The following is a 27,689-nucleotide window of genomic DNA, read 5'->3' as shown; positions in this document are numbered from 1 at the left end:
AATACAAGACGCGCCTACCGACTTCTGAAGTGAAAATTGTGTTGACTGCCAATGCTGGCGACGACTTCTGAGAGGTGGCTCCACATTTGTCACGATCAAGCAGGTGAAAGTGAAATCATCTGCCTTGCAAGGCGATGACGAGGTGAGTCGAATGCTTCAATCGTGCCATACCTTGACCATCAACAGTAATGACTTGCAATCGCCTCAATCGAACGTGAGACCTCATTGCCTTTCCATGTACGTAGCGTCCAACGGCATGGGGTGCCATCTCTCGAGCCGCTGTCGCATCCACGTCTCCGTTGCTCCTCGTCGTTGCGCGAGCCCTGTGATTGCAGCTTGTTGTTGTGTGACGTAGCATCTACCAGCATGATTCAATGTGTCGATTACTACTCCCAGAAATGCGGCGTCGGCAGCGACTGCATAATGAAACAAATACAGACCGACGAGGCCCTGGACCGTTCTCTAGCGCGAGCAATCATCAAACGAAGCTCTTCATCTCCGGATCCACGCGCACTGAGCTGGAGAAGGTCAAGGAGTGGTGTGTGGCTATTGAAAGCATCCCGCCAATACATGTTCGAAGCCGGTCAGTGGACGACTCCGCGAAAATGTGCAAGATGGGCTGGCTGCCATGGAGGCCTTTTACAAGAGCGCAAGGCAGAACGCGTCGAGCTCGAGAGCACGTCTATCGCACATCGTCGGCAACGGCGGAACATGCAGAGAGGTATTCGTGAAATCGTGAACAGAAGTGCTACAAATAACAGTCCAGCGCTCTTGGACTATACGTACTCACAACCTGTCATTGGCATTAGATGTGTTGGCACGACTTGGATCGAACATGTTTCAGCCTTGCTCGAAGTCAATCTGCGCCATGGGAGCCATTCGTACTGCCCCCTCTCACAGCCTTTGTGATGGGGTCCATGCTCTTCATTGGTATAGCTTACCAGTTCCTTTTCTGGTCAAGATCAATTGGTGGAGATGCATTTCGAAATCTTCTGTTTGGAGGAGTCGAGAGACGTTGCGTGGAACGGAAGAAGTTGGAAGCTCTTCACGCAACAGTCCGAGTCGAAGTTTGTGCTCTAGTACCCCCGTCGTGTTTCGTACATGACACCCAAGCATGCTTGCACGAGTGCTTATGGTTTTTGCGTGTCGAGCAGTTTGGAATGGAAGGGATGAAGGCAGGAGATGCAAAGTTTTTGGAGGAAGACAATTTGTATTCCCGCTATCCACGATTCCGCAGACTCTTTACATGTTGCAGTCGATGTTTTCCTTGTCTAGCATGAAGTGCACGGATGGCTCTGGGTCTGTCGACTTTGAATGGGCTTGACGCGTTTGAGCAGGATCGAGGGAGCTGGCAAAGCGGTAAGTAGTGCGGAGTCCGTCAATGTGCTTCAGGTGAGGACATCTTGTATGTAGCAAATATATCTAAGCTCGCGAAAACATGTGGTGCGAATCGTGGCCGCTGGCAATCTGCACTGAGATTGAGGTCATGGAAGGCGTGGGGAGTTCTGACGAAACTGAAGCTTGGTGCTTCTGCCGAAGATATTCCGGCATATCGTCGACGCGAAACGTAAGAAGAAGTTCTTCTGTTCACCCATCACCTACCATCTCAGTACTCTCTCAGCCGTCTTGGTGCTTTCATCATTCCATGGACTTTTAAAACCGTAAACCAGCAAAGCAAAGAGCTACCTGCCAAAGCCTCCAATATTCGACATATGCCACACGTCAGCTACATGTTGACTTCCCTCAGAGCAATTGCCCATGGTTAATGAGCACGTTCAGACAGTCGATGGTACATCCCTTTGAGAAGTATTGGTGCTGCCCTTCAAGCATGCTCGTGAGCATCTGAGATATGTTATTGTTCTACCTCGCCAGTATTGGTGCATCGATAGCATGATGGCAAGCCATGAAGGCCATGCTGTGTACCTGACAGACGCGATTACATACTCGAGACCACGATTCTAACTGGTGCGACAAAACGCATGATGCTTCTTTGTGGGCGCGGGTGTACCGCCATCAGCACCTAGCTCAGGAGTCCTCTTTGATTCAACTGTCCCCCGATACTAGCCTCCTCCTCCTTCAACACTGCTGCTGCGTGCTACCTTGACTGGCGAGGCCTACTCGAATCCTACCGTGCAAGATGGCCGGCACTACCTACCTAACCTTCATATCCTGCCAACACGAGACGAAAGTACAATTCGTATCAAGAGCTACCGACTCCGAGGCGAAACCACCGGCTCAACTTCCTGACTCGTTACTTCCCAGGATCCAGGCAGAGGCGTTTTGCATCTTACTGCACAAGAGAAGGATATACCGAGATTCTGACTTCTGGCATGTTGGACTGCGGCGTCGTTCATTTGGGACAGTGAGCAAGAGAGTCGATTATCCTTTGCATCGGACTTCCCGCCATATTTTCTGATTGGTAAAGAGTATGTTCTGCTTACAGCGTCGTTGCCGTTTCGGTGTTCCATGATAAAGCATTGCCCAACGTCTGCTTGTCCATATGATCTCTGGTTGCGCTGTCTAGCATGTGGTTTTCGGCACGATGTATATTCGGCTCAACACTCAATACATCAGTCGTCTTTCATGTCCGTTGCACAATCGTACAACACCGACCCATTTCCTTTCCTGGTAGATGCCTGAATCCTTCGAGCTCACAAGTCCGTGGCCGAGATCGGCCGAAATCTTATTCGCATTCTTATTCGCCAACAAGCCTCGGCCAAGAGATAGCAGACTCCAGCATCGATCGTTCACCCTACTCATCCTCAAGAACACTTTACGATAGCTCATTCACTTCTGAATTCACGAGTGCGCGGCTTTGCATCGAACGGGTCCTTGCTCAACTAACTCAAGTGCACAACTCACACCCAGCAACAACGAGACCGCTTCTTCTGCTACACTGAAGCCTTTGTGCCACCAAATCAGTAAGCCAGTGGGCCGCTTGCGCCCATCGACGAAGCACACGGCGCTGTCACCTCAGGCCTCGACATACGGCTCGCGATCAGTACTCACCATATCTTTCGTCTCCTCGATACTCCCACGACTCAACCACCACCACAACAATGGGCGTCTTCTACGAAACCATCCCCACCTCCCTCCAGAAGTGGATCCTCCAGCAACACCTCTTGTACGTCGCAACAGCACCCCTCAGCAACACAGGTCACATCAACGTCAGCCCAAAAGGCGGCAAGTCCTTCGGCATTGTCGATGAGCGGACATTCTGGTATCACGACTTGACTGGAAGCGGGAACGAGACGATCAGTCACATTCATGAGCCAGGGAACGGAAGAATATGCATCATGTTTAATGCTTTCGAAGGTCCTCCGAAGATCGTGAGATTGTGGGGGAAGGGTGAGTGCGGTCCATCATAAGCCTCGAGGATGTGCTAATGATGATAGGCCGCGTCCTCGAGAATGGCACGAAGGACTTCTCGAATTTCGTCGCTAAGAACAACATCGATCTGATGACTCATACACGGTCCATCATCATCGTGGATGTACACCAAGTCGGATCATCATGCGGTTTCTCCGTACCATACTACGACTTCAAGGACTACAGACCCATTCTCAACGACTACTTTGAGAAGAAGGAGAGGAAATATCTCGCCGGTGACGAGAAGGAGGGAATGGATCAGTAAGTAACATCCCTCTCTGTGCTTCAATGCCCGACCACTGATCGTGCGATGCTAATGAGACGAATCGCAGCTACTGGGCACATAAAAATGCCTTCTCAATGGACGGTTTACCCGGCATGAAACGTGGTCTCGACGCAGGCAAAACCCACAACGTCACACCAATCAAGAAGATGGTCGGACCTCTCGCGCCGAAGAACGGGTTGGTCCACTCGGATGGATTTACGCTGGAACAGGTGATGATCATATTCATTGTTGCATTTGTTGCTGGTGTTATGGCTGCAAGTCTGAGTCCGAATGTGTTGAAGAATGCAATTGTGGCGATGAGAAGTCAGGCGGCGGGGAGAGAGGCTGCTTGGTTGCCGAAGAGTCTGAGGTGAGCAAACTAGGGAGGGCAGAACAAGAAGTTGGTAGGGCGGAGAGATGTCGAGTACGGCGGTTATGATGTTATGATGGACATGATTGAGTCGTTTAAGCGAGCGGTGATGACAGCGTTTTGAGAAATTGATCATACAGCATTTGAGTGAAATGAATATCTGCTTTTCGAGTCATTAACTCCCATCATACTATTTGAGAGACGCGCGATCGAAGAACGGAGTCTGTGCCATTTGCGACGCGCAGACTGGCGTACAACACGAACGAATAAACTCGAGAGTGCATGAGCCTCAATGCGCCATAGCAGGCAAACAAAGCGAATGTGATTAGTACGACGGAGCAGACTTTGAAACGTATTCTCGTTCATGACAAGACTGCTTGCCAATTCTATCGATGATTTACAGAGTATATCTGAATCCCGCAAGACCCTCAATAACCTTTCCACCACCAGCAGCTCTCTTATTAGCACGCATGAACTTGAAGTCCAGCGCCAGCGAGGTGATGACAATCAACGCAGCAGCAACAATGCAAGCAATGATTCCTGGAACATATCCTGGCTTATCCTGCTCTCTGAAGACAGTGGAGCCGATGATACCACCGATACCGCCAAAACCGACCAAGGTAGCAGAGCATAGAGCTCGTTTCCATTGTCCTCGAATGTTATTTGCTTGCCACGTCAGGACACATGGAACATTGGCGTTGGCAGCAGCTGTAGCAAGGAAGACACCGAAGTATCGCACACCAACATTGGTCGAGAAACCAAGCATTGGCAGGCCAATGAGAGCCAGAATTCCGTTGGCAATGACAAAGGGTGATCGAATATGGTACTTGTCACCAGCCCAGGCAAATGCATACATGACAATGGCGGCGAAGATGTAGGGTGGTGCGATCAGGCATTGTGATGCTGCGGTGCTGAAACCCATACCATCCTTGAGAATGATTGGCAGGAAATAGGCGATTGCGTAAGTCATTGTAGTGGTGTACATGAAGAGTGTTGCGAAAGCCCAGACCTTCAGGTCGAGAGCGTTCACCATGTACTTGCTGATGTTGAACTCCTCTGGGATAGCATCGTGTCGATCCTTCTCGATTCGAGCAACGACAAAGGCAGCTTCCTTCTCGGTCAAGAATTTCTTGCCCATCATTCCCTTTTTAGCGGCGAGTTCTGGGAAGTCCACGATGAAGTACCATCCGATCAGGCCGACAATAACAGTGATGAGACCCTGAAGGATGAAGATCCATCGCCAGCCAGACAGACCAGGACCGAAGTATTTGGGTGCTGTTGGGTTTAGCTTTGTTGGGCCGTAGTGGTAGCCCATCCATGGAGCACCAACACCGTGACCAGCAAGCTGAGAGAAACCGTAGGCAAGGATACCGGAGAAAGCTGAAGACATGCTACCAATGAGGTAGAAGACAGCGTTCCTCTTCTGCAATTCATATCGTGGGTACCAGCAACTGAGCAGGTATGCACATCCAGGAAAGAAACCAGCCTCGAAAACACCGAGAACGAGTCGGAGCGGAATGAGGTCAACCCATGTCTTAACGAAACCGAAGGCAATCATAGCCAAACCCCATAGGACGACAATGAGTGGGAGGAATAGTCTGGGACCGATCTTTCGGAGAACAACTGTGGCCGGTGGTTGAAGAGCGACGTATGTGATGAAGAAGATCAGGACGATAATGCTGTACCGATCTCCCTTGAGCTCCAGGTCGACACCCATGCCTGCGACGACAGCAATGCCAGTATTTGTTCTGTCCATCAATGATACACAGTACATGAATCCAAGTGTCGGGACAAGTCGCCAATCGATCTTTTTGAGAATTTTCTTCTGCTCCTCTGGGGAGAACTCTGCAATGGCAGCATTGTTGGCAGCCTCGGATTCATCGGAGACAACTCTCTCGAGCTGATCAACATCAAGGACTTTTTCCTCGTACTGTGCCATGATGGTTGTGGATGGAAGTGAATGAAGAGGGCTGATGAGTTTCGCACCTTGTTGGTGAGGATGAGGATGCGGCTTGAAGAGTAACAAGATGATGGCAAAGGCTCAAGCTTCATATACGCTCAGGCCTTTCACCCCAGACTCCCGATACCCCAGATCCAGCCATGTCGGACGGTTTGTCTTTCGACAAACTTTCTTGGCGACCTCGAGACTGGTGTTTGCTTTTGTTAGCGGGGTCAAAGTTCGATCTCCATGGTTCTGGACTGCACATGGTCGCCCAGCCTAGCGTGAGCCCGAAAGAGAGCTTTGGATCAACCAGATGGCGAATGAGGAGCTGCAATCCGGGGTGAACCGAGGCGAGCCTGAATAGAGTTCTCTCCCATCAACTCAATGGCCACTTCGATAGCGATCTGGAGCTTGTAGCCATCAGAAAGTTAAGCCACGCCAAGCATCGAACGTGGTCGAAGGATGACTTGGCGAAGTTGAAAGCATGTTCTTGCGAGGTCTGGACTCAAGCCACGCCTTGTTTCGTCCGAAGTTCGTGTGTAAATGCATAACTCACATGGTTGACGATTTGTGGCATCATAATCTTTTCATCATTATTCCACATCTTTTCATGGCGCTATGCTGTTTCTATCCTGCTCCGAAAGCATCTCATGCAACATGGCTGAAGGCTTGCAGTGGTAGGAAGTCAAATGATGGAGGCTCTTCGATGGCTCTTGACGATTTGGCCGTGAACTTATCGTCAAAGTACGAATCGGTAGTCATTTCCATCGAAGCGAGGAGGAGTACATCGTGGTAGGAGTAAACGTGGCTGTCGTCATGTTACGCTCGGACTTATCATTGCAGGATGCAGCTCGGACGATGCCCGTATGAAAGGGCCCGCAGAAGCGATAAGCGACACGGACGAAGTTTAGAGTGCTGTTGTCGAGACGACTCGCACCCGTGTCCTTTTCGGTGCTGTCGAGGATGGACAGAACGATTCGAGCAGGAGTGGCTCCTCACAGAAACGTTGTTGAGCTGTCACCGCAAGAACGGTACGAGTTCGCCAAGCACGCTAGTGGTGACGAACTCTGGGGTCAAACTTCTTAGTTCTGCTGGAACCGAGCTTATTCTCACAATTCAGTCTCTGTCGCGAGCACCAGAAGTCTTATCAGAAGCAGCTTTGCAAGCCACTACAAACCCTCGGTCTAACTCTTGCCTCCTCGAGCCCATTTGGGAAGATGGACAGGTAAGACATGAACGGAGAATACGATATGGCCACTGCCGACGCCCCGCTTCCTTGAACGTTTGTTCCGGGCCACTGTCTGGGATGCTCCAGCTTACCCATCACGATATCCGCCACCCTCGGTACTACTCAAGAAAATGACGGATCATGATGGCGAACTCGTGATTTACATGTGGAAAGCAGAAACACCAGCAAATGCGTGCGCTCTCGGATGCCTCTGCGGCAGTTCGCTAACTCCTATCCGCCCCAGCTGTTCACCTGTTAGGCGGACTTGTGTAATCGGGCAACGGGTACCACTTGTGTTACTTCCATATGCTTCACAGCATCAACAGCATGGACATACAAACATCATCTGGACAGCCACCTGCAGATACTGTACGCAGCCATCGATCTGCCTTGTCGATTCAATCTTCGGCCACATTCCTTCTTGACCGTTTCTCATTACCTGACCGGTCGGAACATGATGCTGCTCACGATCAATTTGCCCGCGTCTGCCTTGCACGTTTTTCTGTATCATGTTGCCTCCCAAATGGTACCGAGTGCCCCGCTCTCGAGCACATTATGTGATCAGCCAGATGCCCCAGTTCTCATGAGAATCGAAAGGTTACTGACATGTTGCTAACGGAGCATAGGCGCATCAAGCTCTAATCCCAGTGAAGTCCCCAGCGAACGACCACCGTTCACCGCTTTTGAAACGATACTGAACTCAGCCGGCACCATGTGACCTACCAATCCCGCACCAGCACTGTCCGTCTCTCGCCGCAGGCCACGCTCTGCCTTCATCCACAACAAGAACGTCAAACTCGGGTCCTCGTCTAACTAGCCATTCTCACGCATCTTCATAGAGCATGCAACCGGAATCAGAAGAAAACAGATTGGGAGCAATAAGGAGAATTGAGGCGGACGTCATTCTCATGACCATCGATATGCTAGAGCAGGCGCAGCGAGATGTGCACAATCGCAGACCAAGCGGGCACTGCATGCTTCGAAATGCTCAAAGGCGTGAAAGGGGTGGCAGCTCGGAATGAGGGAAAAGAGTGAGAAACACTTGCACTGCACACATACTGTGACACGGCAGCTGCAGTTCGCCGGCAAATTTGCGAAACAAGAACTTCATCGATCCTCCTCAACCACCGAAAGTCTGCCTTGTGTCACAGTCGATGCTAGCAGAAACAAGTATATCAATGTCTTTTCGGCACTCTCTTCGCCCTCGATCTAACACGCCTCTCCATAAGCAGCATAGCAATTCCTTCATCGATGGATCGGCTATCTCATACACTCATCGAAGAACAAGACGATTTCGAGATGGTGACCGGCACATTGGCCACAACGAGCATCTCCTCGAACGGCGAATGTCAACCGAGCCCTGACCCTGGTACTCAAAGTGTCACTGGCAGAGACAACAAGCATAGCCGCATGTCGAACATCACAAACGCAGCCGCCGAGGATAGAGAACATAGTGGCAACTACGAGATGGACAGCGCAAATCATGTAGAATTTACCAAAGAAGATAACACGTGGATCACCAGTCGCGCCCTGGTAATGGTCAGGAGCACTTCCGGTGAGCAGGCGTCCCGGATTCTCGAATCCATGGACTCTCGAGTCAGACAGTCTTTGTCCGAGAAGATGATCGATCCCATGATATATCATTTCAGATTGAAAGCTTGCGAGGAACTCAGAGTGCAGCAGGCTATCAACATGCCTAGGACACGGGCCCCGAATCAGAACCGTGGGACTCCCCCGCCCCCACCCACTGCGACGCCCTTCATGAACAGTGTTGACGACTCCAATACCAACAACGCCATGGACGGTGTCGATGACGCCGAAGATGACGATGCCAACACCAATGCCATCCATGACGCCGATTGCACCGATGGAGAAGACGAAGTCAACGACGATGCAAATGAAGGCGACTACCCACTAGCCACCTCAGAAGGGACCATTGACCCTACTGCGGATGAAGGAGCTTACGATCAAGAGGACGTCGCCGACGAAGACCAAGCTGAAGTCGACGCCGATGCAATCAACGACAACGAAGATGAAGAAGAAGAAGAAGAAGAAGCAGAACAATCCGATGCAGCTACCGACGCCGGTATCGACAACGAAAATAACCACGACCACGACCACGACCATGACAATCATAACCACATCTGCACCTGCACCATCCCCTACAGTCTCACCTCCGTCTCCATCCTCCGCCAAAACCCCCATGGCGACCTTGAACTCTCGTCAAACCGTAAAATCACAAGTCTTACGATCGACCACTCTACCTCACCTGGAAACGGAGGGACGAAGACCCATACTATCGCTAAGATTGAGGTCGAGCCTTTGGGGAGCGGATTGCCAGGTGCGAAGGTTGAGCAGGCAACGCAAGGAGCGGAACCTGTAGCTCGATGCAACAGCGGATCTATGAGACATGGGTATGGACAGGGTGCTGTGCTGTATACTCAAAGCTGTTTTGATCGGCCGGTGCAGATGAGGTATGGAGCTTGACTACCTCAGGGGTGGACTAGGCGAGGGACGAGGGTGAAGAGCGGAAGCAGGTTGATGGAAGAGGACACCAGGACTTTTTGGGCAGCAGATCTGGTGAACAACATCTATGGCAACAGCATTTTGACATTCGGCATGGCTTTGACAAGGTCGGTGGGTGCGAAATAGTGCTAACCAAGAAGCTTCATGCCGAACTATTCAGACACCGCAACCAACCCTAAGCTGTTGCGGGTCTTTATCGGGCAGATCGCACGAGGTTCTCAGCATGTCTGCAGACAGATTGTTATGGCTGGCAGCTGTACGGCTTGGCGAGCGGCGCTAGTGCCCATCTATGACGAGCTTCTTCGGTTTGGTTTTGGCCGTGAACCGACTTCACTCCTCTAGTATGCCAACAGTCTACACTACTATGTAGGATGAATGAAGATGGCGCTCATAAATGGAATGCATTGCGACGAGACTGCACCAAGAGCTCTATCGTTGAGTCTTCCTCTGCTCAGTGCGCTCTCCGTCCTCAAGCGTCGCGACTTGACTACCACATACTTCGCAACCAGTGCAGACCCTCTGTGCTCTTCTGCTACTATACTCGTCGACTAGTCAGCGGCGGTATACTAATGCGCAGGGGTCAACGTCTGGTCTTTCGCCATGATCGAGAAAGCAATCTCCATTTTGATCTATCTGCTCACCTCCTTAGTGATCTATAACATAGGTCTTACACTCTACCGCCTATACTTTCATCCTTTGGCAAAGTGAGCACAACTGTGGTGAAACGAGTATATGCTGACATTATCTAGATTCCCAGGTCCGAGATTGGCCGCGATAACAGGGTGGGATGAGTTCTACTACGATGCTATTAAGGGTGGACGCATGATCTGGCATATCCAGGAGTTACATGACGAATACGGTAGGGAATACATCCTGCACGACCTCAACCACACCGCTGACCATTAGGTCCCATCGTTCGCACCGGGCCAGACGAGCTCCACATTCGAGACTCATCCTTCTACGACGAGCTCTACATCTCCGGCAACAAAGGCCGCGACAAATGGGACCGAGTAGCGGGATATTCTGGGCCCCCTGAAACAGCAGTATCCACCGTCGGCCACACACACCACCGTATCCGCCGCGCATCTCTGAACCCGTTCTTCAGCCGACAGAATATCAGACATCACGAACCCGCTATCAAAGACCGCCTTTCTCGTCTGTTCTCGCGCCTTCGAGAATGTCAAGCCAATGGCGAGGTGGTAAGAATGGACTGCGCCTACATGGCACTAACAATGGATATCGTCAGCAGCTTCGCATTCGGGAGCAACCCGTCTCACCTCTCCCGATCCGACTTCAACGTGGCGTGGCACAATGCCATGGTCGAACCGCTCAAGGGTCAGCCGTATCTCAAGCAGTTCCCTTACTTACAAGCGTTGTTCCCCCTAATGGTCGCATTGCCGGAGGCGGTCCTGAACCGGATCAATCCGGAAATGAGTAACCTTATGACCTGGATGAGGGGTATGCGGAAGGACATCAGTCGGACTATTGAGATCAATGAGAAAGGAGAAAGAGTGGACGGCACGATCTTCCAGGCGATACTCGATAGTGATGTTCCTGCTAGTGAAAAGACACTGACAAGACTGGAGGGAGAGGGAAGTGTTGTGCTTGCGGCGGGTAGTGAGACGACGGCGAGATGTTTGAGTGTTGTGACGTTCTACATAATGTATGACAGGGCCATCCTGCGGAAATTGAGGAATGAGCTTGGTGGGCTTCGTCCTGAAGCGGATGGTTTCTTTGCGCTTGGGCAGTTGGAGACATTACCTTACTTGGTATGCTATTCCAGTTAATTCAAGGGATACTACTGACTCCAACAGACCGCATGCATCAAAGAAGGCCTACGACTTACCGGCGTGGTGGGTCGCCTCCCTCGCATCTCGCATGAACCAGTACAATACAAGGACTGGGTCATACCGCCCGGCACACCAGTAAGCATGGCGAATTACCATACCCATTACGATCCGGACAATTTTCCCTCGCCACTCGAGTACCGGCCTGAACGGTGGATCGAAGCCTCGCAGGATGGGTTAAAACTTGATAAATACCTTGTCGCTTTTGGCCGTGGCACACGGTCGTGTATTGGGATGAATCTGGGTAGGTCAAGGCCGATATTGTTTCGCAACGGCATATACTGACAGTGACAGCATGGACGGAGCTATACTTAACCCTGGCACACGTTGTCACGAAATTTGACTTCGAAGTGTATGACACTACCATTGAGCGAGATATTCGGACCGATCGGGACTATTTCGTGACGTTCCCTAGGGAGGACTCGATGGGGATAAGGATGAAGGTTGTTGATGCATTTTGAGCGTATGACGATCTGCGAACCTGACCATCCAACGACTTGTCACGCTTTCGTTCATACGCTTGTCAACGAATATGTCTGTTGAGCACCCGTCGCGATTGGCAAAATTCTCGATCAGCCCACTGGGCATCAAAGGGCTATGGATAAATCCTCCTCCTTACCACCAAGTCAGGTGCTGCGCAATGATTCAAGGCCAAGAACTCGAGGCTCGCGCTCGGGAGTGGAGGACTCTCCGCATAGAGAAGCACGGCCCACAGGATAGGGACGGGTCGATCTGAGGACAAACAAATCAGACAAACGCTGTGTTGAGCAAGCTTGGTGGCCAGCTGTGGACATTGCTGGCGGGACGAATGAATGCGAGTCACAAAAGACGCAACAAGGAAAACGGAGATCTTGTTCTCTTTCCGGGTCCCAAGATTAATTCGTCACCCACCGGACTCGGTCGTGAGATTCATCTGTCGGCTACCAGTAGTCTTTACACGACTTGCGATAGCTTCTTGTTCTGCTTGGAGCCTTCGATCTGGTCAAATCTGGTATCATATCATCACCTCATCGAGATTAGCATTACATATAGGCCAATTCCACATTCTTGACCATTACTTCTCACGTCAGATGCTCCGACAGGCTCTTGTCTCGACCCATGTTGCCAATCAACACTGACTCTCCCAGCCTCCAGGTCCTGCCACCACGAGACTTATCCCAACTCAGTAGCGGAGCCGTCGCAATCCAGACCCAAACCCCCAGGACCATGTCCTAGCGATCACAACACATTCGAGCCAACATCATCAGCCTTTATGCGAAGGTGTCCGCATCTGCTTGAGCAATCATCCAATCCCCAAATCATTCCTTCGTATGCTGAGCGATATGCTCTTGACTCGGCCTTTCGATATCCATCATGTCCAAAATAGCTCTCAACGCCGTCGCCCTGCCACTTCCTCCATCCAACTCATCGATCAACTTATGCGCTTTACCTCTCAGCTCCCGTACCACTTTCTTCGTATATTCAAACGACCCTGTACTCTCCATGTATTTGACTGCGTATCTCTTCACCTCCTCGTCTTTCGTCTTCTGCTTCAGGATATTGATCAGCTGAAGATTTCCTGGGTTGGCACGTATGCTATGTATGACTGGGAAGCTGAACTTTCCCTCCGTCAGATCTTCGCAAAGTCCTTTGTTTTGTGTGTAGATACTGCTGCTGAGGTTGAGGTAGTCGTCGCATATCTGAAAAACCAAGCCCATCAAGTTCACCAGCGGCTCGCAATCGATGTGTCCGCGTTCCGGAGACTCAGCCTGCATCAACTTCACGGCCAGCCTGAATAATCCTCCTGTCTTGTTCTGCACCATCTGGAGGTAATCGTCTTCGGTCGGGCAGGTGAGGGTATCGCGCCAGTAAAGATCCATTCCTTGTCCTCGGTGCAAATTCAGCAGCTCAGATATGAAAATGTGTGTCGCCTCGTCTTTGTGCTCGAGATGTATCAGCTCTGCCATGGCAAGGAAGTAGACATGATTTGCGCTATTGATCGTCTGCGCTGTGCCGAAAATGTGGTGCGCGACTGGTATTCCCCGCCGCAGTATTGAATCGTCTTGTACATCGTCAATGAGGAGGGAGGAGGTATGTAGCATGCCTATCACTTTTGTGATGACCGCAAGTGATGGTTCTGGCACACGTAGGAAGGCATCAAATGCTTTTATGAGCGCCGACCTAATATCTTTGCCAGGATGTGCGAAAAGGTAATCGTATGGTCCAAGTATAATCTTCTCCTTCTCATCTGTCCACTCGATCGACTGCTGACGGCCGTTCGTGCTGCTCTCGGGTATCGACGGACGTTTGCTGTGCCTTCGCTTCGATACGCCGTTCGTGTAGGGTGTTGAGATGGCATCAACCGGGAAAGCGCCAGAGGTACTCGACGGCGAAACGATGGGCTGATTGGATATCCATATCTCCTCCGGAAGTGGTACTAACACTGACTTCGAAGACTGGTGGTGAATACCATTGGTATGTCCTGTTGAGGAAGATCTGGCCGGTATGGCGTTGGGCGAAGCTGGATTTTCTAGTGTAGTCATCGATGGAGACATGATGAGGATGGGTAATCTGGGGGAGGTCGGACTTGTTGCGCTCGAGTGACAGTTCAGCTATAGGCGGTACAAACCAACGTAGCTAACGAGTATGCGCTTGGAATGAGGGACAGTATGGCGTTGAGTGCCTCAGAAGCGCAACAATGTAGACGGCTCTGGAGGATGAGTTTGTCGTGGGAGTCTGCCTAGTAGCTTCACCGTCCTGCCTTCGAGGAACTTCGTGTCGTACAGGAAGAGACAAAGTCATTGGTGCGACAAGCAGATGATGGTGATCTATTACTCCGAGTAATTCGACAAGCTATTATTGATTCATTGACTTCTACCTATTCGACATCATCACATGCCTCGAATTCTTGCCCAAAGAGCCACCGGATAGGCAGTTGTTGCGTCATGATTCTGTGCTTCCGGAGTAAAAGATGCCCGAGACGGAGATCGCTGCGGAAAGCAGCCGAAGTGTCCTAGCAACGGAAAGCACTATTGACTCTGGCCGAGATAGGAAGGTCTTTGCATGCCTGATTTGTATCGATTTGCGACCATCCGACGACGAGCTTCACATCTGTACACCATTCTTACATCCAACGATAGCAGTAGTAGCATCGTAGTCTACCACCGCGATACTCCCCACACTCACCATCCTCACCGCCACAATGGAAACGCTTCTCTCACACAGCTTCGACTACCTCTCCTCCGCCTCACCACAGAAAATCCGCAAAGGTCTCAGACAAGTCGAAGGACTCCTAGCACAGATATGCATGTCAAAAACTACCAACCCAGCCAATAAGCGACACTCCATGCTCGCGCTGGGCTCAACACCACCACCGTCATCGCCTAAGAAGCTGACAGATCTCCACGCCGATCCAGCCTACAGAGAGTTTTTCAAGCTGCAGCAGTCCTTTCAGTGGAATGTGTGTATGCGACTGATATCGTGTCTGGAAAGATTACTGGGGAAGGAGAGCAACGGGACGAATGATCTTCTCGTCATACAAACACTCGAACTCATCCAGGGTGTTTTGCTTCTCCACCCACCGAGTCGAGAGCTGTTCGCAAGAGAGATCTACATGAATGTGAGCACACCTTCGACTCCCTTGCGTCTCCATACTAATCTTCTCAGCTCTTCCTCGACCTCCTCGACCCCCAAAACTGCCCCGCAATCCAATCCTCAACCCTCCTCGCCCTCGTAACCTCCCTCCTCGACCAACCACTCAACACCCGGACATTCGAAACTCTCGATGGCCTCCTCGTCATAACCTCCCTCTCCAAATCACGCACGACAAGCCGAGAAGTAAAAATGAAGCTCGTCGAATTCCTCTACTTCTACCTCATGCCTGAAGTCGCACCGCCAAAAGTCACAACCAGCGCGACGAACACCGCGATACTGGGGGGACGAGGAAGGGAACTCCGAGCGGCATTTGCGGATCACAGAAGGAGGGAGACAATCACGACGCACGCGGTGGAAGAGGAGGGTGATGGCAAGACGAGAAGTCAGGAGGAGAAGCAGAATATGTTGAGTAAGTATTTGAATAATGTGCAGGATTTGGTGGAGGATCTGAAGGAGGGTGGTGGGCCGTTTGGGGTGGGGAGTTGAGGAGGGCAAGACAGGAGAGGAATGAGCAAGAAAGTGTACAGCATGTCAAGTGAAATTGTTTGAGGTCTGAGTTCAGCCGGAGTTTATTGGGGTTTGGTGCATACCCCATCCACGAGGTGAGGTTATGCCAGAGTGCTCGACGACACCGAAAGAGATTGGGCTACGGAAGCCAGGGCAATTTGGAGCACTGGCCGAAAGACTGGTGAGACTGGAAATGGGACACTGACATAGCATGGCCGTCGAGGAAGAGATGATGTTGGCTTCAATTGACAATGCGAGCTTATATGCAATCGTTCTGGCGAGGAGCAGGAGTCTAGGAAGATACCATGTACAACGAGAGGCGCGGTTTCTTGAAGGAATCAACTGTAACTTTAGATAGATGCACCGATGTGCACGCAGGAAACGAAGAGCTCAACCTGCCTGGCATGAATGGTTGAAATATGTTCGACACACGCACGACCACGGCAACTGTTTTTCCTCAACTCTACTCGTCCTCTCCTCCAACCCTCCAACACTTCCACCTTTCACTGCTGACTTCCCCTCCTCCATATCCCACCGAACCACACCTTGATGCCGATCCACTTTTTCGCCCTCTCTCCCAACACATCCGCCAACTCCTCCGTCACACCCACCTCCTTGACATCACCTACAAGCTCCAACCCCGCCTTCTCCGCCGCCGCCATCGTATCACCCACAGTATGTGCATAGCTCGTCGGCCTAATCTTTTCGCCCGTCTTTGGATCTACAAAGCCTGCTTGTGATATGCGTCCCATGTCGGAGTGCATGTTCGTTAATAGCAGGAGACCGCCGGGTCGGAGCATGCTTGTTGCTGTCGCGAAGAATGGTTGTAGGGGGATGTGTTCGAGTACGAGGGTTGATATAACCAGATCTACGTTGTGTGCGGTAGGTGGGAGGGTGTCCGTTAGCATGTTGAATTGGTGGAAGGAGAGTGTTGGGTTTGGATTCGTGGTGGACGCCCGTTGTAAGAGCGCATCTGTACATCGTTGCTGTGCAATATCCAACATCTTTGCACTGAGCTCGAGGCCGACGATGTCGGTGATGGTCTCGTGAGACAGGAGCTGGAGTGTGTTGCGGCCTGTCCCGCAGCCCAGGTCGACTGCCTTGAGTCCTACCGGTTGTGCGTGCGCGGCTTCGTCTGCAGGCTGGTGCTGTGACTGTGGTTGAGGTGATAGCATAGAAATCGCACGAGGAAGAAGTGTCTGCATCTCGATTGTGTCGAGGGCTTGGAGGAAGTTCCCATCTGTGTCGTAGACTGTGGACCAGAGATCGTAGGCTGCTGCTGTGTCGATGTATCGAACTTTGCTGGCGGGCATTGTGTCTTTGTCTGCTTTGGTCAGTGGGGAGGGTGCTGAGCTTGGGTTTGGGGGTGGTGACTGTTGCTGCATAGTAGATGATGTCTGCGGGTTGTTCAATGAGGCATTGGCTACGCTTTGGGATTGCCTTTGGGGTTCCTGACCTGAAGACATAGTGTGGTGCTCTTGTCGATTGTCAGTAGTTCACCGTGGACTATTTCTTCCTACCATCGTCACGAAGTTCAAGATATATCCATGAATTCTGATCAATATGAGTCACGATGAGACATGTTTGTACGTGTACGGTGGTCTTCTAGCTTTCCAGCTGTAGGAGTCCATTCTTCCGATCTGCCGCCTCGCTGCAATGGATGCGCATCGCATGGCAACACAACACTGTTCATTATTCGCGAAACAAGGAATCTTCTTCGAAGCGATCGTGGTGGACGTCTGGACAGTGATATATCGTAGATGAGCGGTGATTTCGCATGAATAAATTTGGTTGGAGAAGTTGCAGATTGCACGCGGTCAACGCATGCAATTCAGTGTTCACCGATCGATAAATGTGTTCTTCCTCACTACTCAGTACTAGCCAATACGCAGTTCTGATATTGCCCGATGGAACGAGATATTATAACATAAAGCGGAAATCCAGCAGGTCTAAAAGTGGTAGATTTGCTACAGCATGATCAACGTGCCGTGGTTCCACGTTCTGCCACTTCGGCAATGCGAGCAGCGACATGATGCTTTCGAAGAGAAAATAAAAAGTACAATAAAATACATGGCACCAATCAGATGATACTTGCAATGCCCCTGATCGCACAGCTGCCAAACCGTGCATCCTACCAGCTCCGTCATCAATATTGGCTCCGACCAGCCTCCGATGCGGCGCGAGATGGGCGGCACATGAGGTCCGGCAACCACTGCCATTATAACTGCCAAGAACCCGTACAGCGGAGCGGAGGTTGTTCGTACTGTAGATGTGCAAGCTGAAGCGAGGCATTGCGACAACCATGTTCCTGCTTCGCTCGTACAATTGAGACATCTCTGCTTGCTGCTTTTGCCAACATCACAACTTGCAATCCGTCGCTAGCCGTCCTTCCGAGAGGTTTCGGGAGAACCTGAATTCGAAGTGGTTTATGTGTCTCTCGTTCTCAAAACTTTTGCCCAGCCAGGCACACTCAGGACAATCTTTCCATTCCTGAATATGCTCATGTCTCCACACAATATGCTAGCACTCTCTGCCTATGCTCGACCAAACTCTGATGTCGCAATAATATCTCTAGCAGAGCCTCGTTTTCCCACGTTAGCCCGCCATCTGCCTCCTGCCTTTCCATGCTGAGAAGAAGGTGGGTGTATGCAAACAAGCTCACATCGAACAATCCAGGCGAATCGGACCTGCTGAAGAATTTCTGTCCGGCAAGTACCGTCGCCAGACTTCTGAATGCTGCCTCTGCTGATTCGTAGATTTCTTCTTCGTCGATGAATGATCTCGTGCGTAATAGCTGCTCTCTTGCCGCGGCCTGTAATTGGTGTGCTAGTGTTTTCTGTACAAAGGTGTTTGACGATGCAGTCTCCACGTATAGTTTACAAGCAACTCCTTCAAAGTTGTGCGGTTGAAGGTATAGGAAGTAGAGCCAGGCACTTCGGATGTTCTGATCTATCAAGGACATGTATGCGCCCAATCTAATGTCGACCTTCTCTTCTGATGCCCCTTGTGTCTCTGCCCATCTTTGCAGTTTCGACGATATGATTGCCTGTGGTTGTGGCTCCTTCTTCTTTGCACCCGGTAACATAAATGGCAGTGCGCCGGTAGGAGAGGCATGATTATTCGCGGACACGATGGTGAAAGGGATGCGCTTGGCCAGCAGGTATGCCTGCCATTTCAGACATGCTGGATTCGGCGAAAGATTCCTGCTATCATCGCCACCTCTCAACGTGAATATGTGAAGAGTATTCTGGCTCCGTGACTTCGATACTCGTTGCGGTAACTCGTTCTCATCGTAGGTTGTCAGAGGAAACGTGTCGAAGATGGCTCGGATGGGCGCAGGTAGACTGAACCATGATGATGATTGTTTTGATTGTGTGACTCTTGATGATTTTTGACTTGACTGTGTGTTGGGCGAAGGACCAGTAGCATTCATAGTCTGACCTTTGATGGTCCCGGGCTTCTGGTGCATTGTCTTTGACTATATCAAAACGTAGTCGCGACCAAAAGTTCTCGATCGTGCTTGCTTCTCCACCGCAGTCGTTGTTTCCTTGCTTAGCCGCATCTGACTACGCTAAAATATGCCGAATTGAGGACAGTCCATGCCTACCGGGACCCTCCCGAGGTACTAAAAATGTACGAGGATTGGTACTTGCCGGTGAGCCCCTCTAGGTAACGAAAGTAACCTGACACCCACAATCTTGTCTTCCTTCTACAGACCACGGTTCACACTACACAATCACGAAATACATAGTCAGGCAGCAGCTTCATCGCACATTGCATGTGAAATCTGGCACCACAATTTAAGAAACAAAATCCCACTCATACGCATATTTCGACTCGTCAATAATCACTTCAACCTTCTCAATAAACTCAACCTTGACTGACTACACCCTTTGGTACACTCAAGGCCCCTCGCTTCCCACCTACCTGCTCGTATGGAAACCACACACTCGCCTAATCTGCTCTGAATCCGCTTCATCATGGCGGATCAGGGATCGAAAAAGAGGGAGAGGGAGGAGACCGAGCAGGATGCACAAGACATAGAGGACGAGGCTCGAAGTCCCAGCGAAGCCGGCAGCCCGACGAGCTCTGATGCAGGTTCGCCAAAGAGACGGAGGACCGAAAAGGGCAACCCTATGAAGATCGGTACCAAAATATACTCTTGTGCAACATGTCGAAATGGTCATCGCGTCAGCAAATGTAGGCATCTCGATCGGTTCTTGGTGCGGGCGAACAAGCCTGGTCGACCTGAAAAGGGCGAGAAAAAGAGGATCAAATGCAAGTGTCCGTCTCCACAAGAGTGTACCTGCACGGAAATAGGATATTGGCTTGTCTATATCCCAGGTCCCAATGAGCCAAAGGATGCCAAGCCCACCGCCAAACAGGATCAGCGTATTGAAGGGACCTTCGTGAGTGTCAAACAAGCTCACCTCGATGCCAAGGGTCAACCCATATCGGACGAGGAGTACAACCAAAGACGGCAAAAACTAGAAGCATCAAGGAACAATACTGGCTGTTCACGAAGTCGATCTGCCAGTTCCACCATCACTACAGGTGCCTCTACCTCCACATCGAGCGCTTCCTCTACCTCTCAACCAGTGCAAGATCCTAAACCTCAGGCCTGTTGCCACAAAGATGCTGTTGCCCAGCAGAGCCAGGAGACTGGTCAACCTCAGCAGACTGTTCAAAGCCAGGACACTGAACAGCCCAGAACACACGTCGCACCACAGGTATACAACAAACTACTAGCGAGTCTATCAGCGAGCGCGTTATTTCATGGTTGCAATTGCGGTGCTGCTTGTTCTTGTGCTTTCTGTCCCCAGCACCCAAACAACAATGTTTCGCAGAGTCTGGCTCGACAGCATGCTAACACGTTCATCAACCACCAACGATTCAACGCTAATCAGAACTTCATGCAGACTCCTATGCCACCCCCGGACTTTTCTCAAGATACTCCATGTACCGGTGGCACTACAAGGCAAACCTACAGACGAGGAAGAACGCTCCCAACTTACGAAGAAATTGTGCAAGAACACTTCGAAGACCAGGACGGTAATGGCATGGTAATGGCTTATCCGGTAGAGACTCGAGGGACCGCACTCATGCGCCAGGCCACTGCACAGAACCAGATGGCCATGGCAGGGCCTCCAACACAAAATACTATGGTCATGCCCGGAACCGATATGGCTGAATCTTTCCCGACACCTCTGGCAACAGACGACCAGTTCCATGTCATCAACGCAGGTCGAGCAAGAGTCGCTGACCCCACTATGCAGTCCTGGTCAGGTGACAATCTCACGCTAGATCCTCGATATTATCAGAATGGGCCATATGGTGTTCCACCGACGTACAGCCAGGGACCCATGGCGGCAGCCTCGGTCGACCAGGGTATCGCTCAGTATGAACAGTATTCCGCATCCAACCACCCACCAATAGCGGCGCCTCCGGTCGACCAGGACATCGCTCAGTATGGACATCACGTTCCTCCGCAAACGTTGGACCAGCAACAGCCGGCGGCTCCCTCAGTCGAACAGGATGTACAGTACTTTAATCCTGAGATGCTCAACCAGCCACAAATGGCTGCCCTTCCGATGGAGCAGAGCATGGTTCCGGACGAAGAGGACTTTGTGCCAGCAACCTCTCATCAGCCACATATGGAGTCCACCCCAATAAACGGAAATGGCCCAAGCTTCCATCTGCCAGCAGAAGAATTTATGGCCGAATACCCAGACCTCGGGTTCAACCCATTAACCTATCTCGACTCCACGGCGCTAACGTCCTGGCCCATGGATTCGAATTATGGATATGACCTTTTCGAGGACCTCAATGTGGTCAGTTAATTGCTTCTAAGTACAAAAACGGCGCACAATATGAGATTTGAGATACCCCTTTGCGCATTACTGGACATATGGAGTACGAAAGGCGTAACAGACAACACTTGCATCGAGTGAACAGCAAGGACCTTCCCGCATGGCTACAAGGATAAAAGGGAATTGTTTTTGGAAAAGGAAGGAGTTATCTGCTTTCGACATCGACTGCATCGATTGTGATGCTAGGTACATATTATCACCACGTAGACAACATTACAGGGTAGATAAATATCAGTCGTTGACTTGTCAAGAATTCCGTTCCTAATCTCAATGCTTGAGCACTTTGCATCGATCCTGTCTCATGAAGCAGGCTGTACAGTTGCTAGATATCGAAGTCGCTCGTCCGAGCAGACAGCCATTTACTCGTACTACTATCGCTATGCATGCTCGAATACTCGCGCGGACGGCCACCATCGCGAAACAAGATGCAGCGTAAGAGTAGGGTGCAGTAGGTGATCGAAGCCTCAGCACCGCATCCCCACCTCAAACTCGCTAAGCCCAACGCTAATCCAGTCAAAAATACGAGCCAGACAAAGCCACGCCAAAACCTTATCTGCATCAAGCTCTTCCTCTTTTGTCCTTCGAATCCCGTCAAAACTCCTTGATTCGCTCTTTTTCTCCCTCGACCATCCCGACCATTCACCCTTTTCGGCCACTCGCGCATCAAACAACTCCCAGAACAAGAAACTTTGTCGTGATCGACGCTGCCAAAATGCATGCCAGTCCCGTTCCATCTAGCGCCTTGTGTTCTGGACCACTTCGACTGCAAATTCCTGAACACGATTGGTTTGACCTACACGAGCAGGTTACGACGGTGGTGTTTCGACTGCCATCGCGTGCACGTTTCTGCTACCCTACCACGGTTTGAGCTTGGGCTGCAGTGAGACGTCTGCTGATTCAACATGGCAATTTCGGATTTGCTTATGGTGAATATGGCTGTTGGTGTTCTTTACCATGGTTTTACTTTACGACGTTGTCGTCGATTACGCTGCGTGATCAACAGATGAAGAAGATTGCGCATCGCTAACAAGCATGCTAGCAACGCGTACATACACAAGGTACACCATGAGCAGCGATGATTCTCTAGAGAGCCGAGTATGCTCAACAGGTAACGAACCTCCGAGATTACCCACGGCAACCCACGACAATATCAACCTCAAAGCAGCACTTCGACACCAGATCTACGACTCCCTCGGCAAGAAGTGGCGCCTTGGAGACGTCTTCGCATTTCAAGCCCAGCTTCAGCACAACCGTTCGCGACAGTCTTCGGACAACGACATAATTTTGCTTAAAGATCAACCTGAGGCCGAATCATCAAATGCCAACCCACGCCTGCTCATAATCTTCATCCGCCATTTCTTCTGCGGAAACTGCCAAGAATACCTCCTTCGCCTCGCAGCGCACCCCTCATTCTCAGTCAAGTCCCTTGCCTCACGAAACCTCAGCCTGGTGATCATAGGTTGCGGCGCGCCCACGATAATTCCTTCCTACCGGGCTCTCACAGGTCTCCCCTCAACATGGCAGCTCTACTCGGATCCATCCTGTGAACTCTACAGACTTCTCGGCATGCAGCGGACATACAGCCTGGGCGATCGTGGACCAAGGTATATACGCCGTTCACTAACGGGGAATGCACTGAGGAGTATAGCTCAGGGTATCAGGAGGATACCAGAGGGTGATGCGCATAGTGCGGGCGGGTGGGATGTGAATGGTGGTGAATTCTTGTTTGAGATAAGCCGAGAGGGATATACTGGTATGCGGAAGACTCCTGGCTCGTGGAACTTGACCTGGTGTCATCGTATGCGCAATTCACGGGATCACACTGAGATCGAGGATTTGATGGCCGCAATCGGTCTCGCAGATAATCCGAACTCGGTGCCCGACCTCCTATCGAAACCAAAACTCCATGCACGAACACAATCATCTCCTAGGATCCTCGAGGACGACTCCCTCCTCAATGAGAAGCTCGACGCAACACCTCTCAACAAGCGGAAATCCGGTCTAAGAAGGTCCGTGTCAACTCTTTGGGCGAACCGACGGAGTTCGCTAGGTCGACGGCTGAGTTTTCGTGTGAGCTGAGCAATTCATGGCAACAAAACAATCAACAAACAATACCTTCTCTCATCGACTACAACCAACAGAGCGTTGAAACCTTGCCGCGAAGTGCAGAATTCTTCACGAAGCTACATCGCCCTCCAATCGTAGAGCACAGACACGAAGCTGAAGATATGAGATCTGGCTCCAGTCCCGGACTCGCTCCTGTTACTTGTCAAGGTATCATATTTCAACGACAATCAATGCGAACACCGATCTTCCTAGCGTCCATGCTCTGCCATAACGGACCTAATCACAATCCACAGGGCTGACTATCGCAGTACAGACCTAGCTGATATGGTGCTCCTACGGCTTCTTACATATCGGATTTTCGTGCGATCCAGCTGGCTATCAGATGCACTCAACAGGACAGATGGCACAAACGGCACAGATCTACTGATATAGGCTAGACTCGACAAGTGGCCAAGGCATCCACCACGACTCCATCCTCCACATGTTTCTGCTTCGGACGATTCCAAGCAAGGCTGTTCCAACGCGTCCCCTATCACATGATCAGCCTCGAAACATCTGCGGAGACAGCGTGTGCCATATCGTCCAGATCAGTCCACACCATTGCCACGTGAAGAGCACATCCTGAGGCACAGCCAGACGCACAGTTAGCATTCCAAGTCCAATATAGCCTTCAGAGCAGCACCACAAATCGGCCATGCTTGCACAACCATCCGTAAGCACGGGCCGGCAAAGAAATCACAGTCGACATTGATACGATGACTACAAGCTACATATCCTTCGACTGATCACCGTAAGGCGCCGCATCTAGAAGGGCCACAAGGAACATCACAGGTCCAGAAGCACAAGTAGAAGCACTCTACATAGCTGCAGGCGATGCGATGGAACCTCCACATTCTTTAACAATACGAACGTGCATCGCAGCATTCATCGGCAAGACACCAGGATCCAACCGCGAGCATAAGTTATACCAGGGTCCGTGTTGCCGTCGTTGTCTGCGACCGAGGGGAGGGATTCAGCAACCCGGACGGAATTCAATCACGTCGAAACCTGTAAAGCGTGGGCGTGTGGTTATCAATGACAGACAAATTAGCGGCATGGCATGATCGCGAACGCGAGCGACTTGGATGCGGACCCAAGGACAGCAGCTGATGCAGAACGGGTTGATTGTAGCACGTGGCAGTGTATCACGGATTTCGTGATGCTTTGGCATGCAGAATCATGCACTATTTTGGCATTTGATTTTGTTTCTCTTCTTTGCCATCTTATCCAACATCACATCGTTTTCTCTGAGTCAGCTTGCAAATGCGGTCGCGTCCACATTCAGACGCTGGTCTGCTCAGCTTCGACTTCCTCCATCTGAGTCTCCTACTGCACGCCATCCTCGACCTCATCCTTCATGGTCCGGTCTTCACGTCATGCCTGATGATCACCCTCCTCCACTGTGTCCAGAATCTCTGCGACGTCTGGCTGTGGCTCTTTCTCCTCGGTATCCATCAACATCTCTTCAGATTCGATCTTCCCATCTTGCGAGCTCACACTGACAGCACGAGGAGCAGGCAGCCAATCTTCACCGTATCTGTTGGCATATCTCTTGTCGAAGTACGCCAGATCTTCGGGCTTGGTTGGGATGTAAGTGAATGGCTGAGGTGTTGTTGCGATGGTATCAGTGGTTGCAGTAGGGCTGAACTGAGACTGGGTGCTGGTCGAGCCTGCGGAATAGGCAGTTCTGAAGGTGCTTGGGGTGGAACGAGCATCATCAACGTGCATAGCATCCACAAGACCTAGTCCAACATTACCAGATTTCCCGTCGCCAGCAGACATGCCAACACCGCTGTCTCTTCTTGCGTTCTTCGCCACACCATTGTTGCCACCACCAAACACCGTATCTTCCCACCTCATACCGGTCTTCTTGCGGAAGAACTTCTTCAGCATATCATACGAGAAGTCCCAGGTGCTGCCCTTCGGAGCAAGCTCGATTGTTTCCATCGTCTTTGACCTTGGACTTGTACTCTTCTTGGTGTAGTGGAAGTAGAGTGCATATCGCTTTTCTTGAGAGGGATGAGGTCTGATGGGTTCGGCAGTGGAGATCGACGATTGAATCTTGGATGGAGGAGAAGAGGTTGGCGCGATTGTCGGCGAGGAGTCAGGAAGATACGAAGAGAAAGACGTGTATGTCGACTGTGGCGTGCTCTCTGGCGTCGGCAGGGTATCGGCTGCTGGTGGATCTGGTCGATCGAAGGACTCATAGAGCTGTAAGGAGTAAGCGAATGGCTGTGCAATGTGTACGCGTGGTGCTGGACGAGGTTCATTGTAAAAGATGGAAGACGGGCCTGGGCCTGGTATGTAGTACGTGACTGGGTAGATGGAAAAGGGCATGTGTTGTGGCCAGTGAGCGAAATTCAGTCTGAGAATTCCTGCATCCACTTTGAGAGCATTCAGACGTTGCGTAAGGTTCGAAATCGTGCTAGAACCATCGGCGGCACCAGCTGGTGTAGAGTGGCCATCGGCTAGACTGTCGCTGAATTTCCGTGGGAGTTTCCGACCGCAGCAGCAATTGTCGTCTTCCAGATAGTGAGCATCTGTATTTGAATTGAGGATGAAGAGGTCGACTGGAGTGCTGCAGTTGCTGGTTCTCGAAGTGGATGTGGTAGATCTGCTTGTTGAGGAGGAGGTTTCGTGGTAAGATGCTGTAGAGCTGGGCCGACTATGTTGTACGGGCTGCAACGATGGCTCCAACTGAATTCGTTTCGCTTCAGCATGTATTCGAGGTGCAGCACGAGTATCGACGGTGTATGCGCGGACAGTACAACGAGAGTATGCTCACCTTGATTTGATAGTGCTCTTGAACCTCCTTCCAGACATCATTTCTGACTAGTGTGATCAGGTGCGCGAAACCATTGTTGTCGACATATGGTCGGTAGCCAGCTGTCAGGATGTTAGTCTCCAGGTCGGAGGTGGATTCCTGAGAACGGATGCAGCACTCACCTAGTGCCATTTCTCTCTCTGTCTCGAGCAAAGACTTGTCGAATTTGATGCCTGCGCGGACGGTTCTTGTCAGCAGGATGTTCTTCCGTGAGCAAGCGACCGGCTGCGTTGCCTCTCAAGATTGAATTTACGGCATCTGAGTAGCAACGAAAAGAGCTCGACCTACCACAATCGATGACCTGCTGCACTTTCTTGTCATCGCCCCCATCATCCTCGTCGTTCCTCGCAGCATCTGCCGCCTCTTTCGCCTCCGCTCGCAATGCTCGTAGCTTCTCTTTCTTTTCCGCCAGCTGCTTCTCCTTTCGTTTCTTGAGGACTTTCTCAGCATGTTCGATCTCCCAAGTATATTTCTTGTCCACCTCATCCAAAGGCTTGCGATTGTTAAGACTCAAGCTGTCTTCGAGCCATGGCAATTTCATGAGGAAGATCGTTCTCTTGCGACGAGCTTCGACGACTAGACATAAGTCAGCATCATGGAGTCCGAGACGAACGACATGCTACTTACCCATGGGCTGTTTCTTGTAGTTCTTCCATGCCGCCGAGGAGATGATGAGATGGGTAACCTCGTCAGTAAGTTCCTTGGAGTACTTTGCGCCGTTGTGTTCGATCCATCCTTTGATCTTCTCGGCCTTCTTGGGTGGCAGACCTTCGGTGTAGGCTATGACCAACTTCTTGAACGTGGCTGGCTTGGGCGGCATCGTAGGAGATAGGGACGGTAGGGTTTCGACGGAAGAGTGTAGAGAGTTTGTCTGTTATGCTTGAGTGTCAATATGTACCTAGATTGGGTGGTCAATAGCAGCGAAAGATGAGCGAAGAGAGGACTGCACAGGCAGAGCAGAAGGAAGGGAGGTGGCCAATTTATATCATTATTGTGTTTCGACATGTCGGCGACGAGGTATTGGTAACAAGCGCACACTTGAGTTGCAGCGGTATTGTTGAGCGTGATCGAAGACTGAAGTGAGTTGGTTGAGGAGAAGGACGGCAGACAGTGAACGCCAAGACTGCCGCAGGCGCAGGCACGTTCTGCGGGAGGCAGGAACATTGTGCTCGGCTGCGTCCGCCGTGCCACGAGGAGCGGGA

General features: G+C 51.1%; 10 protein-coding genes across 10 annotated transcripts; 5 read left to right on the top strand and 5 right to left on the bottom strand.

The window, feature by feature from the left end:
* Window positions 1-3,059: 3,059 nt before the first annotated feature.
* Window positions 3,060-4,008, top strand: PMZ80_010796 (uncharacterized protein; the record flags this gene model as incomplete). The annotated part of the gene is made up of 3 exons (XM_064879184.1): window positions 3,060-3,348; window positions 3,396-3,630; window positions 3,702-4,008. The coding sequence occupies 3 exons, from the start codon at window positions 3,060-3,062 to the stop codon at window positions 4,006-4,008; spliced, it is 831 nt and encodes a 276-aa protein (XP_064725137.1).
* Window positions 4,009-4,401: 393 nt separating this feature from the next.
* Window positions 4,402-5,943, bottom strand: PMZ80_010795 (uncharacterized protein; the record flags this gene model as incomplete). Its single annotated transcript, XM_064879183.1, has 1 exon — window positions 4,402-5,943. The coding sequence occupies one exon, from the start codon at window positions 5,941-5,943 to the stop codon at window positions 4,402-4,404; it is 1,542 nt and encodes a 513-aa protein (XP_064725136.1).
* Window positions 5,944-8,425: 2,482 nt separating this feature from the next.
* Window positions 8,426-12,008, top strand: PMZ80_010794 (uncharacterized protein; the record flags this gene model as incomplete). The annotated part of the gene is made up of 8 exons (XM_064879182.1): window positions 8,426-9,553; window positions 9,599-9,648; window positions 9,841-9,956; window positions 10,278-10,404; window positions 10,450-10,559; window positions 10,607-11,469; window positions 11,515-11,791; window positions 11,842-12,008. 8 exons carry the CDS (start codon window positions 8,426-8,428, stop codon window positions 12,006-12,008), a joined length of 2,838 nt encoding a protein of 945 aa, XP_064725135.1.
* An 837-nt stretch (window positions 12,009-12,845) lies between these two features.
* On the bottom strand, window positions 12,846-14,081 carry BTS1 (geranylgeranyl pyrophosphate synthetase; the record flags this gene model as incomplete). The annotated part of the gene is made up of 1 exon (XM_064879181.1): window positions 12,846-14,081. One exon carries the CDS (start codon window positions 14,079-14,081, stop codon window positions 12,846-12,848), a length of 1,236 nt encoding a protein of 411 aa, XP_064725134.1.
* Window positions 14,082-14,728: 647 nt separating this feature from the next.
* On the top strand, window positions 14,729-15,666 carry PMZ80_010792 (uncharacterized protein; the record flags this gene model as incomplete). The annotated part of the gene is made up of 2 exons (XM_064879180.1): window positions 14,729-15,145; window positions 15,193-15,666. The coding sequence occupies 2 exons, from the start codon at window positions 14,729-14,731 to the stop codon at window positions 15,664-15,666; spliced, it is 891 nt and encodes a 296-aa protein (XP_064725133.1).
* Window positions 15,667-16,190: 524 nt separating this feature from the next.
* PMZ80_010791 (uncharacterized protein) lies at window positions 16,191-17,153 on the bottom strand (the record flags this gene model as incomplete). The annotated part of the gene is made up of 1 exon (XM_064879179.1): window positions 16,191-17,153. One exon carries the CDS (start codon window positions 17,151-17,153, stop codon window positions 16,191-16,193), a length of 963 nt encoding a protein of 320 aa, XP_064725132.1.
* A 1,034-nt stretch (window positions 17,154-18,187) lies between these two features.
* On the bottom strand, window positions 18,188-19,156 carry PMZ80_010790 (uncharacterized protein; the record flags this gene model as incomplete). Its single annotated transcript, XM_064879178.1, has 1 exon — window positions 18,188-19,156. One exon carries the CDS (start codon window positions 19,154-19,156, stop codon window positions 18,188-18,190), a length of 969 nt encoding a protein of 322 aa, XP_064725131.1.
* Window positions 19,157-19,667: 511 nt separating this feature from the next.
* Window positions 19,668-21,527, top strand: PMZ80_010789 (uncharacterized protein; the record flags this gene model as incomplete). Its single annotated transcript, XM_064879177.1, has 1 exon — window positions 19,668-21,527. One exon carries the CDS (start codon window positions 19,668-19,670, stop codon window positions 21,525-21,527), a length of 1,860 nt encoding a protein of 619 aa, XP_064725130.1.
* A 1,095-nt stretch (window positions 21,528-22,622) lies between these two features.
* On the top strand, window positions 22,623-23,636 carry PMZ80_010788 (uncharacterized protein; the record flags this gene model as incomplete). The annotated part of the gene is made up of 1 exon (XM_064879176.1): window positions 22,623-23,636. The coding sequence occupies one exon, from the start codon at window positions 22,623-22,625 to the stop codon at window positions 23,634-23,636; it is 1,014 nt and encodes a 337-aa protein (XP_064725129.1).
* A 1,401-nt stretch (window positions 23,637-25,037) lies between these two features.
* Window positions 25,038-27,307, bottom strand: PMZ80_010787 (uncharacterized protein; the record flags this gene model as incomplete). Its single annotated transcript, XM_064879175.1, has 5 exons — window positions 25,038-26,360; window positions 26,449-26,549; window positions 26,610-26,660; window positions 26,776-27,063; window positions 27,115-27,307. The coding sequence occupies 5 exons, from the start codon at window positions 27,305-27,307 to the stop codon at window positions 25,038-25,040; spliced, it is 1,956 nt and encodes a 651-aa protein (XP_064725128.1).
* Window positions 27,308-27,689: the final 382 nt, after the last annotated feature.

The sequence above is a fragment of the Knufia obscura genome (assembly GCF_036327395.1).
Source record: "Knufia obscura strain CCFEE 5817 isolate CBS 148926 chromosome Unknown scaffold_20, whole genome shotgun sequence".
Classification (NCBI taxonomy): Eukaryota; Fungi; Ascomycota; class Eurotiomycetes; order Chaetothyriales; family Trichomeriaceae; genus Knufia; species Knufia obscura.
Note: the sequence above shows the minus strand (reverse complement) of the source record. Positions and strands in the feature narration are given on the sequence as shown.